Source organism: Lactuca saligna, chromosome 5 (assembly GCF_052625555.1).
Source record: "Lactuca saligna cultivar CGN05327 chromosome 5, ASM5262555v1, whole genome shotgun sequence".
NCBI lineage: Eukaryota > Viridiplantae > Streptophyta > Magnoliopsida > Asterales > Asteraceae > Lactuca > Lactuca saligna.
Genome location: NC_136421.1, coordinates 122,667,310 through 122,680,650, shown reverse-complemented (window position 1 = coordinate 122,680,650; position 13,341 = coordinate 122,667,310). Strand labels below are relative to the sequence as shown.

Genomic DNA, 13,341 nt, shown 5'->3' with positions numbered 1-13,341 from the left:
ATGGCATAAATTGAAAATAAGTTTTAACCAGGAGGATTAGAGATATAAAAATTGTTTGATAAAGTGGTTGTTTAATGTGACGATAAAGTGATTGTTCATGGGACGTAAAGTAATAATCGGTAGATATTAATGTGCAAGTGAATAATATATATATATATATATATATATATATATATATATATATATATATATATATATATATATATATATATATATATATATATATATATATATTAAGTCCCATCAAATTGAGTTTTTTAACCAAAGTCAAAATGGTTTTGAGGTTAAAGCGGTTTTTGACATAGCAACACGCTGTACAAATTTGTTCAAAATGATAACTTTTAACAAAAGTTTGCATTTCCTAAAAATATTAATTGAAAATGACAACAGTTTATGACAATTAGCTTTACTTTTTTAAAAATAAAAACCGATGTTTTTAATTTTATCCCAAAATGCTTTTCGACTTTTAGCTTTAACAAAAAAAAAAAAAAAACAAAACAAAAAAAAAAAAAAAAAAAAAAAAGAAACCATTCACTTTTATTAAAAAAAAAATGTCTTATTTTTTTTATCCCAAAACAAGTTTTTTAAGCAAAAAATCGCACATTTTACTGTTAATTGTTATTTAAAAATATTTATGGAAACTTGTAGTTTATATATTAATTGAAGAAAATTTTAAATGGACGTAGCAGATAAACGAGACAACGAGTAACAAGTTTTCGAAAAAAATTATTTTCGAAAGAAATTAATCAACATCCGCCGCATTAGACGTTAAATGGAATTTAAATTAAAACCGTTAGAAAGACTAAACAAATTACAAATTACACTACGGGCTAAAACTTTCATTTTATGACATTCATAATAAAAGTAAGGACTAAGGAGAAAAAGTCATTGTCGAACGCAACATATTGATCAAAACGAAAATATTTGACGAATGTGGAAAGGAAACTTATCGCGTTTTAGAAACTAACCAGCGAAAGGAACTAATCATTGCAGCTGCATCGTGTATGTATTATACATGTTTTATGGAATATGACATGTTTATATGAAACACAGACCAAAATATTATAAGCAAAACACCCCCACATGCATATACATTATGATGCTAATTTTTAATAAAGCGTTTTTTTTTTATTTTTTATTTTTATTTTTATTTTTATTTTTATTTTTATTTTTATTTTTTGATGCAGTTATTCAACCGCTTCAAAAAAATATAGCATCATAAAATAGTGTTGTTTTTTGAGGCGGTTCTACAACCGCCTTAAAAAATATCCAAAACCACCTCATAAAAATAGCTTCATAAAATAGATTTATTTTTTGATGTTGTCCAAAACCGCCTTAAAAAATATAGCTTAATAAAATAAACTTATTTTTCGATGCTATTATTGAATAGCATAAGAAAATAAATTGCCTTTTAAAATACAATACTAATGGCAACATAAAATATCATCAATCATTTGTTGATGCTATTAGTCAACAACATTAGAAAATGTAGAACCGCCTTATATAGATAAGAAAGGTGCCAATCTCACTTGTTATTTCATTTTCTTATGATTGCTACTTTGGCCTTGTATTCTTCCCTCAAGATTCTTCTGTAAATCAATCACACTTGATGAACTCACGTTACAAATAAGACATATCCACTCCATTTTCTTCTTTAAAACCTCACTTGAACCTGCAATAACTAGTAATGACGGTGGTGGTGGTTTCTTATCTTTTTCTGAATCATTTGGAACACATTCAGATGAGTTCTCAGCAGAATCCATGGATTTGACTAGGTTTTCGTAGGTCAAATATGTCACTTTGGCTTGATGTTTCTTTCTTGCAAGATGTTCTAGTAAACCACGCTCAGATATGCACTAATTTTCCCGATCGAACACCTCCTCTCTTCATTGCCAACATCTCTCTTCCCATCATCATTTCCTTCTTTACTTCTGCCTCCTAAATGTAAATATGCTCCACATCCTCTAGTATAATCTTCATGCTGAATCACTTTTCTTATATCTATTGATCCTCCTTGAAAATTCATAGAAATCCCAGTTTAAATAAAAGAAAAACAACACAAAACATGATTATTTCAACTATACTTAATGAAATCGAAAAAAGTCACGAAATTGAATAATGCTCTTTAACTGAATAGTTAATGTGATCAATATTGTGTACCTTCCATAGCCTTTTTTAGGGAAAAAAAAATACTATAGTTGGAAGAAGTTGATGCAGAAGGTGTAGGACATACTTGATTGCGTTCATTTTGAGACCAAATCCTGGCATCCTGAAATCTACTGCTACAAGGATGGAGATATTTAGGGTTTTGCACTAGGGAAAAGTTTAGTCGAAGTAAAAGAGATGACGATGAATTCTTTGGAGTAATTTACCATTTTTGAAGAAGAAGTAGAGGACTTAGTGGTTTCATCAAATACGAAATGGAGATAACCAGTAATGTTTAGGAATATGAATGGTTGATGAAGCCATAGATTTATGAGGGGTCGGTTGGATTTCAATCACAAAATTTTCCAGTAGGAGGGAAACCTAGGTCGGAGGGAGATTAGAATTTTTTTTAAGGCGAGAGGAACTTAGGTTTAGGGGGAGATTAGAATTTTTTGACCGCCATTGGGGGGAAATCCGCTGAAAATATTAGAAAGTTAAAACGAAAATTTTAGAGGGAAAGATTATTTGGGGCGGTTTTAGGTTTTACTGATGCGATTTGTGTGGAATTTGGTGGTGGCTATGGAGGGTTGTTAGAAAGCTAAAACGAAAATTTTAGAGGGAAAGAGATAAAGATTTAAAGATGTTTTTACATGAAGTAGCATTAAAAAATATTAGTGTTTTCATTTGATGCATTTTTCAAAATATAGCATCAAAAGATAAAGATTTAATAATGCTATTTTATAAAAAGAGCATCAAAAAATCCTTATTTAATAATGCTTTTTACATGAAGTAGCACTAAAAAATCTTTTTTTTGATGTTATTCGCTGTTAACCGCCTTAACAAAAGCTTCTGAAAATTTATCTGGTGCTTTTTTAAAGCGGCTCGTATATTATTTAATGCTCTATACATTTAATGAGGTGGTTTTTACCATCAACCGCCTCAAAAATAAAGAATGGTTCGCATTATTAAATTACTTGTGTAGTAGTGATATATATATATATATATATATATATATATATATATATATATATATATATATATATATATATATATATATATATATATATAAAGTGACAAACCACATTACCGTTCTTTGAGTTTTATTTATATAAATTAAATTAACAAACAAAAACTGGCAATAGCACGTCTCATGGGTCGTGTGGTGGATACTAACCAACTCCTTAATTACCAAGTGTATCTGAAAGTATAATTTATTGGGCAAGTGGATCTGAAATGATATTTTATTAGGTAGGAAATATTTCTGTAGCATATGATATTAAATACCGATGGTTCTTAAAGCACATGCTAGTTTTATAATGCTATTTTCGCAAGCTGGTAACTAGTTATTTTCAAATAAATAAACAATACGCTATGTAATGGTAGGTAAGGAGGAAAGGAGAGAGAGTTGACTTTGAGCTTACAAGTTATATTGCTAAGCAACGATAGATGCAATGTCATCTCTTTCAGGCACTTAAGCTTTAATTCTTTGAAAGTCCAAGCCTTGTTTCCTATTTTTCGTGCATCTTCAAAACCATGTCTGTCCAAAAACAGTTTGAACACCTCAGAATACAATTCGAAGCTATACAATCAGCAACCAACAACTTTGCCAAAGACCATCTCATTGGGCAAGGAGATTTCGCAAGTGTTTACAAGGGAGAACTCCTCCTTTCCCAGGGGCCTACCATGGTTGTTTTAAGACGTTTAGATAAAAGATACCGGCAAGTAGGCACTGAGTTTTGGAATCAGATCCTAATGTTTTCTGTTTACAAGCATGAAAACCTTGAGTCCATCTTAGGATTTTGCGATGATAGAGGCCAGAGCATCCTTGTATATGATTATGCATCCAAGGGAGGTCTGGACATGCATCTCGAGAGCAATGATCTAATGTGGGTCCAATGCCTTAAGATATGCATTGGGGCAGCTCGTGGACTTGCATTCCTTCATAATCCTACGGCCCAGGAAAGTGTATTGCATCGGGATATTACAAGTAGTAACATCCTTTTAGATGAAAACTGGAATGCCAAGATCACAGATATTGGGTTTTCCAATGTTGTTCGTACTCAACAAATATATTCATTTCTTGTTACTACTTCTGTTGGAACGTTTGGGTATACTGATCCTGAATATATGGAGACCGGGAACCTAACAAAGGAGTCAGACGTGTACTCCTTTGGTGTGGTGTTGTTTGAAGTTTTGTGTGGGAGGTTGTGTATGGCCAAGAAAGGTGATCATGACCCTAGACCTTTAGCTGCATTGGTAAAAGATCTTTACAAACAAAACAAGCTACATGAAATTATCTTTGGTAACATAAAGGACGAAATAAATCCTACTTCTTTGAATGTGTTTTCTTCGATTGGCTTTCGATGTTTGAAGAGGCGCGGTGCAGATCGTCCGCAGATGAGCGAGATCCTTAGAATACTAGAAACCGCACTTGAGTATCAAGTATGTTGCTTTTTTCTTTTCTGCTCCATCGTATTTTGTGATCATCTTAATCTGTTTTTTTATTACAACTTAGTACTAAATCTACACTTTGTTAAGGTTTCACCTCAACCTTTAAATAAGCTGTCGAATCAGAGATCCGTAAAGCATATGCATTGGGAGAAGACCCGTGACACGGAGGGAGCTGAAATCGTTGATTCGGTTAGTTGAATTCGGCCAAGCATTATATGTCATTTATGTCAATTGCATCATCATGTTTCTTGATGAAAAATGTATCAGTAGCTTCTTATCCATCAAACTATAATTTCTAGGAAACTTTTTAACTTATTTTTCAACAATTGCAGTCGAGCACAAACACAAAGTCCTTTGTCATGAAAGAGTTTCAGCACCTCAGACTTCCTCTTGGATTCATACAAGAGGCCACGAACAACTTTAATCAGGGAAACTTCATTGGGGAAGGGGGGTTTGGGAAGGTATTTAGAGGAGAATTCTTCTACTCAGATCAGGGTGAGACCATCGTGGGTGCTGTAAAGTGTTTGGATCGTTCAAAAGATCGAGCAGATGTTTCATTTTGGAGCGAAGTCATGTTGCTTTCCACTTATAAACATGAAAATATCATCTCACTCCAAGGATTTTGTGATGATTTCAAGGAAAGGATCATTGTTTACAAGTATGCATCAAACAAGAGCCTTGATCGCTATCTGAATGACCCCAACCTCATGTGGACTCAACGTCTCAAGATTTGTCTTGGGGCTGCATGTGGCTTGGAGTACCTTCACAATCCCAAGGGCACCTAGCAAAGAATCTTGCACCGTGATATCAAAAGTGCGAACATCTTGTTAGACCGAAATTGGAATGCTAAAATTGCAGATTTTGGCCTATCTAGATATGGACCTGCCAACCAACAACACACGTTTCTTTTCTCTGATGCCAAAGGCACTCTTGGTTATTGTGATCCGATGTACATAGAAACAATGTTATTGACCAAAGAATCAGACGTCTATTCTTTCGGTGTCGTACTATTTGAAGTTTTGTGCTCAAGGCTTTGTGTTGATTATACTTATGATGATTACCGCCGATCCTTACCCGTATTGGTGAACAAGTGCTATCATGAACAATCACTTGATACAATTGTTGATATAAATCTAAGGAATCAAATGGAGCAGAATTCTTATGATATGTTTGTATCACTGGCGTATCAATGTTTGGAAAGAGATCAGAAGAAGCTCCCGTCAATGGGCTCTGTAGTGAGCAAGCTTCAAACTGCACTCGAATACCAAGTATGATGTTCTATTGCTCTTGTCTTTGACTTTGTATTGCTTGGCAGAAAACAAAAAAAATCTTACATATACAGTTTATATAATATGGTTGGAAACAACTATCTAATAAAAACGAAAGGCAATCATCGAATGGATAGATTTCCGATGATTTAATGTGTTTTTCTCATTATAAGTTATGTAATAACTTGCTTTATATATGTTGGTTTTCATAGGTACAAAGTGACGTCCTAGCGAAAAATGTCAATGTGGCATCGTCTTCAAGGCCATCCTCTACTTCGGATGACATCCCAAAAACAAGTACCCTATCCCTATGACACTAGGAACTGAGAGGGGTTTTGAAATTACTTATCAACTTATTTTTTTTTGGAGAAGCCAGAAATTTATGGCTTTTTGAAAAAGTCATTTTTTACACTAAAAACCAAACATTGTTTTAATTTATTGGCTTTTTGAAAAGCCAATAAGTTAATAAGTCATTTTGAAAAACACCCCTGGATAAGTCAAACATAATGTTTGAAAGTGACTTGTCAATTAGTCGAATAATGAATTTAAGTGAAATGGGGGTATTTATATACTTCTCACTTATCTAGAAAGGTCTTTTGACCTCTTTTATAGGCAAGACTAGGAAAGACATTGGCCTTTTTTGGAGTATAATTTTACATTTTATAATTAGTTTCACTTATGTTTCTTTCTTTTTGATGATACATTATATGTTTCTATTCTGAGAAATATTAACAACCGATTTTTTGTTAATTTAATCATTCTTTTTGTTATTTTCTGTAGATGTTAAATTGTAAAAGTCGAATTGAGTGTTTATTTAGTTTTCGCATTTTTAGTTATTTTACTAAGTCAGTTTTATGCGAAGCGTATTGTAATAGACTTAGTATACTTTTTGTACACTCAGGTTCCCTATAAATAGGGACTGAGGATAGAAGTAGAGGATAACTTTTGGGAAACTCAAATATCCTTTCTGCTTATGATTGTAATCAGTCTTTATCAATATAAATCTGATTAATATTTACTCTTCGTGTTCTTACTTTTCAATCACTCAAATCATAATTGCTTTCATAATCTCGATAACAATTCTCATCAATTGGTATCAGAGCAGGATTCAAACTGCATCGATCTGATTTTCGTGTTAGAATCATTTGCTTTTTGAGTAACAAATTTACTCAAAATTTTCCGCGCATTTTGGTTTTTGAAAATCAAATTTGATCTTCAGATTTGAATTGATTATGTCTTTGAATTGTTTAGTCGAGTAATCAATTAGCAATTTGTGATCAATTCAGTTAATCAATTCTAAAATTCATCAAGTTTTTCAAGCTTTCTAAAAATTTCTGTGTTCATCAATGGCGAACTTCAACATGAATACGAAGACTTCCTTCTATCACTTGCTTGGTTCCTCAACCAAAATTCCGATGTTAATTCCTGAATACTATGATTAGTGGGCTGATGGAATGGAGGATTACTTAAATGGAATTGATAAAGAACTTTGGAATTGTATTGAAGGAACAGTGCAAGCTCCTGCTAATGTTCAACCAATTGGACCATCAACTACATCTGCTGAAGTTGCTGAACAACAAAAATGTTTGAAGAATAATGAAAAGAGGTGCATGAGGGAACTAAGAGGTGCTCTACCTCTTGTGGTTTACAATTACATCCGTAGTTGTAAAACAACCAAGGAGATCTGGAACACTCTAAAAGAGAAGTATCAAGGTAGCGAAAAGACGAAGATCAATTCTGTGAAGCAATGTCTAGTTGAACTGAAGGAGCTTATGTTTCACTGCAATAGGTATGGAATCACTAAGTTTCTCATGGAGTTCAATTTAACTTTCATTATGGGACTTCGCAAGGAATGGCGAAGTGTAAGTATGATGATTAAGAATCAATAGAGTTTTGATACAACTCACCTAAATGATCTCTACAATCAACTGAAAACACATGAAAGTGAAGTTTCAGAAATGTATGAAGAATCAAAACAGAGTATTGGAGGTCCTTTGGCTCTTGTTTCAAAGGTATCAGAAGTTGAAGTTAATGAAAAAGATGGTTCAGATAATGAAGGATTTTTTATGAACTCTGATGATGAAGTTGTAGCATTCTACTCAAACAACAGAGTTATGAAATTTGTCAAAAAGCCTTTTAATCCAAAAGGAAAGGAAAATGATGCGAAGAGTGGAAGTGCTAAAGTTGGAGGTGAGGAGAAGAAGAAAATGGAGAAAGCTGATGAGAAACAAAAAAAAATGCAAAAGAAATGAAGAAGCTGAAAGGTGAATCAGGAATTTATTGTCACTACTGCAATGGTGCGAATCACTTCGCAGCCGATTGCATGTTGCGAAAGAAAGAGGAGAAGAAGGAAAAAGTTAGAGATGAAGCTTACTATTCAGAAAAACTCGAAGAAGTGCGTGCAAAAGCGAAAGGAATGTCACTGGTTGCAAAGGGTGAGTCTGATGAGGAAGAGAGTGGAACGTATCAGATCTGGTCTTCAGGGTCTGATGACGAAGAAATGAGGCATCCCACACATGGAGCTATGCTCGCAAGCTTTGAAGATTGCGAAAAAGATATTTCAGGAAGGTGTTTCGTATCCAAATCCATAGACAAATCACCCATGACTACCAAGGTACGTGCTATACTAGAATCTTTTAATATTCCTTTATCTGCTTATGATGCTGAAATCACTTCATTTGATGATACTATGGCTTATTTTGATTCTGTTATTGTGTCTACTAGTACTGAAGCTCAAAATTTGAATAAGCAACAAGGTGAGACACAAAAGGAATTAGAAATAAAAAGGAGCAAAGTAGAAAAACTTGAATTACAGATCAAAAATGTAAATTGTGATAGGGATAATCTTACAAACGATGTTAGGTTGTTGCTAGCACAAAGGAACATATACTGTAATTTTGCTAAACGAATGTATGCAAAATTAACTGCTTTACATCATTCTTCTGACATTAGCAAAGAACAACATAGGAAACTTTTACCTTTTCTTGAATATGAACGTGAAAAAGTTGATGTTGTTTCTTTTGATTGCGAAAGCACAATTGCTCACTTTGACAAAATACCTGATGATAGATATGCATATGGTATTGTCAAAATTGATGAATTTTTGAATGCTGATGAGTTGGTTAACATTGTCAATGAAAGTTTGACAAAGAGTGAACAAGTGAAAATATTAAAGAAAACCAAAACCTTGAATCTTGATTCTCAACTCAATTATGTTGATGTCAATGACAATTCAGACAATGTGAGTGAGATCAGTGAAATTGAAGAGGAAGAAGAGTTTGATTGTTCTAAATTGTCAATCATTAATATCATATCTAAGATCAAAGGTAAAGAAATTATAGTTGGTTCAATAGTAGGGGATGAAACTGAAAAACCCTCTACTTCGCAACATTGTAATTTTGATAATGTGGAAGTTGAAAGCCGGAAATCTGATGACACTAATGAAAACAAAGAAGATGTGAAAGATTCACATGAAATACCTCCACGAGTTGTGGTTGATCAAGTGTTTGAAAATAAAAAAGAATTTGATAAAATTTTAAATAACAAAGGTGCACATTATTTGGAAACCAACACTGTGGTATATCCAAATTTTGTATGCACTGATAACACCATTTTCCCAAATCAAGTTTTTGTCACTACTGGGAATGCTGAGAAAATTCATCCTGAATTCAACAAAATGATTGAAAAAGATAATCAAAGATCAACTACTAAAGGTTTTTTCGCAAATCAAAACACAGAAGAAAACAATTTAACTCAAAATCCTTATGTGTTTCAAAAACAAAAATTATCACAAAAATGGGTGATTAATGGTGCAAAAGCAAACAAAGTTTTTGAAAAAGTTGAAAAACCAAAGGCTGAAGTGAAATTAAATTCTCATGAATTCAAATTGATGGTTGGAAATTATTAAACAAAAAATAATGTTTCAAAAAGAAAAGCAAGAAAAGCAATCTTTTGGCAAGTTATGTCTAATGACAAACCAAAAGTTGAAAAAGAACAAATTTCAAATACACCATCATCAAAATTTCAAAGCAAAACTAAACAAATAGATACAAGTTTTCACAAACCAATAAACTCTGTTGATAAAATTCCATATGTTCGAAAATATGACAACAATAGCAAATTTGAGACTTCGCAAAAATTTGTAAAGAATCAAAAGTTTCAAAATGTTGGAAAATTCACGAATAATTTATCAACTTTGAAAAATTCAACTCAAACAAAAGTGAAATTTTCACCAACACAACCAATTTTTCCAAATCCTTCGATGTCACAACTAGAAATTTTTGTGCCTTGTAACTACAACACTTAAGTCAAATTATGAATCAAAGACATGAAAGCATGCATGATACTTACTCTATGACAACAAAATTTCAATCAAACACTTCATACAAGCACTACAAATAGTCAACAAGCAATTGGAAACCCTATGAGTTCTTGTTTAAGTCCATTTTGGACTAGGAATTTCTTATTGGGCCCAATGGACCAATAAGCTTCCAATTTTACCATATTGGGCTTAGAACTCTTAAATGGGCTCTAATTGGACCCACTTTCATTTATTTCAATATTTTGGGCCATATTGGGCCTAGAATGAAATAAATTAATTATATGAACCATTTTGGGCTATAATTAACCTAATTTAGCCCTAATAGGTCATAAAAACTACACTTTAATTTATTTAGGTCAAGCATCATCTAGCTTAATTATAATATGGGCTTAAGGGAAAAAAAGCCCAAAAACCTCCTCTTTCCCTCTCCATTCTTGGCCCAAGCCCATAAAGAGGAAAGAGTTGACTTTGTGTGTGCCACCTCACAATTATTCAAGGGATTTCCATGAAATTACCATACTTCCATGATACAACCTCTTCTTCTCCCTCTCTCTCTTGCTCTCGACCGATTCCAAGCACACACGCACACATTTCACTCACTATTCTCTCAAGAAACTCTCTCATTTATCCTCCATATTTTCGAGATCTAAGACGAGTTCAAGGGCTTCTTCCATAAAAATCATCATCTAAGGTAAGAAATTTCTTAGATCCATAAGCTAGCTACTTCATTTCATCCAAAAATCACCTCTTAATTCATTAAAACTCATGATCTAGCACTTAAGAAGCATCCAAGTTCGAAATCTTCCAAAGAAGGTTTCTATGGCCGAATTTCTTCTCATTTTTCCTTCCAAAACCACAACCACACCCAAGGTGAGCTTCATACCCCCTATTTTTCTGTTTTTATAAGTTTTTGTGGGGGAGAATACAAGCAAATGTCTAGATCTATGAGTTCATGTATGCCTTGTGTGATTTTATGTTTGTATGTATGATTTTATGTGCTATGTGATGAATATGTTAGTCTAAAATACTTAAAAACCAAGATCTACAAAATGAGGAATGAAGCAAAAATATCTTATACCATTTTACACTAATCAAGTCAATAAAAATAATTTATTTGGTTAGGATGAACATTTTTGGACATAAAACCCATTTTTGGGCTCAAATTGTTAAAAATACCAAAGTTAAGGGCCCAAATCGACAAATGATAATTTTTGGAGGTTGGAAAGAGTCCAAAAAGTTTCTAATAAATTTTTTTCTAAAAAACAACACTTTTGAGGGGCTTAAAATGTAAATTTTGAACATAATGGGCTAAAAATGGGCTTTTCGGCCCAATAAGCCCCAAATTGCGAAAATTCTGAAATAGAGGGGCTGAAATTGCAAATTTATGTAAAACAGGGGGCTACCAGTGTAATAAAACTAATTCAAGGGTCAAAAATGTTTTCAAAGTCAAAAGGGATCAAAAATGCAAAATTTTTCCATTTCGGTCCAAAACTGTAAAGTTGCGAAAATAAGGGTTCCAACCGAGAGAAAAATTATTTTTGAAGGACTTAAGCTGTTTATCAAGTAAATCTAGGCTAAAAATGTCTTTTTAATAAGTTTTGATACTAAAGTGTCCGGAAAAATGGTTTAAGGACTAAAATGGAAATTCTTTTATATAAAGGGTTAAAAGTGTAAATTCTATCCAAGAAGGGTCATAAAAGGTAAACTCTTATTTAAAAAAAACAATAAATCCATTAAGATAAAATACGAGTACCACGACTTCCGGCGAAACGTAATAACAAATATGCTTTCAACACCAATATTGTTATCAAACGAATTGATTCGGTCTCGAATCAATAACGAATAAAAAATCAATAAACAATAAGTACTTCAATAAACACGCGAAATTCATGAGAAGTCAATATTCAATCTTTGGGCTTGAAAGTTTCAAATCGTGCTTGTTGGGCCTAGCTAGCCCAATAACATGATCTTTGGGCTCGAAGGGAACACGCTTATATGTTATTGGGCCTTCTATGACCTAATTCCATGTAAAAGGACTTTCAATAGCTTTATTGTGCTGTTGGGCCCCAAGGGCCCATTGGTACTGCTAGCAAAGTCGAGTAGTCAAATGCGAGTCGGGCCTAGTGCCTTTCGCATTCACGATAGCCTTGAATGACTTATGGATATAACAAGGGCTCCGTACCCTCTTTTCTCCTCAGTTGTGGGGCTATGAGAAGTCACGGTGGTTGGATTAAATGAGTCTTACGGACGACGCCAAAAGGATCGTTTGTAATTGGTAGTTATAAACTAGTCATTTTCATTAATGCGTGATTATAACGACTCATAACCCATAATTAATCCAATGTGACCTGGAATTATCGGAAACAATCGTCGAATCGGTATAACAATAAACAAGACACGAAATTCTATGTACAAGGAAAACATCAGGTTTTCCCAGGAAGTTCAATACTTTTATCTAAGTGATATATACAAGGTTTAACAATTATACACGTTTACGAAAATCGACAAGCATACTACGAATCTCCACACTTTTACTAAACAATACTCTTTTCAGAAAATATCGGATTTTCTGGGTTTTCAAACTACACAGAAATCATTATTTTTCAAACATGACTTATGAACTCACCAACATTTCATATGTTGACGTTTTCCAAAATACTTGTATTCTCAGGTAACAGGTAAATCGAAGAATATGTATGCAGTGATGTCACGGTGCTTTGTTTAAATTAGTATCGAACGGTTTAAGTTATGGAAATGTAATGTTTAAAACAATGTACTGAATGTAAACAATATTAGTTGTAATATTTCAATTCTTGGTGATGAATGATGTTATGATTCATGTATAATCGTTGTGATGGTATTCAATTGAGTCACAATAAGCCCTCGGACGTTTCCACCGATTGGTTCGGGGTGTGACATTCAATTTCAAAACTGACTAAAGTTTCGTATACAAAAGGAAAATCTGGTGTAAGTACGATCAATCGTTGGGATGAAGGGAAAGGAAGACAATATCAAAGTGGGAAGTTTTCAGAGAAAAAAATAAAGAATGCATTTGACAAGTTCGCAAATAATTCTTCCACTGCTACTTCACCATCTCATAATTTGCAAGTTTCAGTTCAAAAATGGAAACCAGTTATCAAAGCTACAAATGTTGTG

The 13,341-nt window shown here is 33.2% G+C and overlaps 1 protein-coding gene across 1 annotated transcript; it reads left to right on the top strand.

The window, feature by feature from the left end:
* Positions 1–3,577: 3,577 nt before the first annotated feature.
* On the top strand, positions 3,578–6,882 carry LOC144997491 (putative serine/threonine-protein kinase PBL23). Its single transcript, XM_078957400.1, has 4 exons — positions 3,578–4,587; positions 4,684–4,785; positions 4,929–5,864; positions 6,077–6,882. Exons 1-3 carry the CDS (start codon positions 3,679–3,681, stop codon positions 5,379–5,381), a joined length of 1,464 nt encoding a protein of 487 aa, XP_078813526.1. The 5' UTR covers positions 3,578–3,678; the 3' UTR covers positions 5,382–5,864; positions 6,077–6,882.
* The last annotated feature ends 6,459 nt before the right edge of the window (positions 6,883–13,341 follow it).

Bases quoted from the DNA above. Each gene is read 5' to 3' on its own strand.
- LOC144997491 (XM_078957400.1), top strand. From the start codon at position 3,679: ATGTCTGTCCAAAAACAGTTTGAACACCTCAGAATACAATTCGAAGCT. The intron at 4,588-4,683 runs GTATGTTGCTTT...CACTTTGTTAAG, and splicing joins AAACCGCACTTGAGTATCAA to GTTTCACCTCAACCTTTAAA. The intron at 4,786-4,928 runs GTTAGTTGAATT...CAACAATTGCAG, and splicing joins GAGCTGAAATCGTTGATTCG to TCGAGCACAAACACAAAGTC.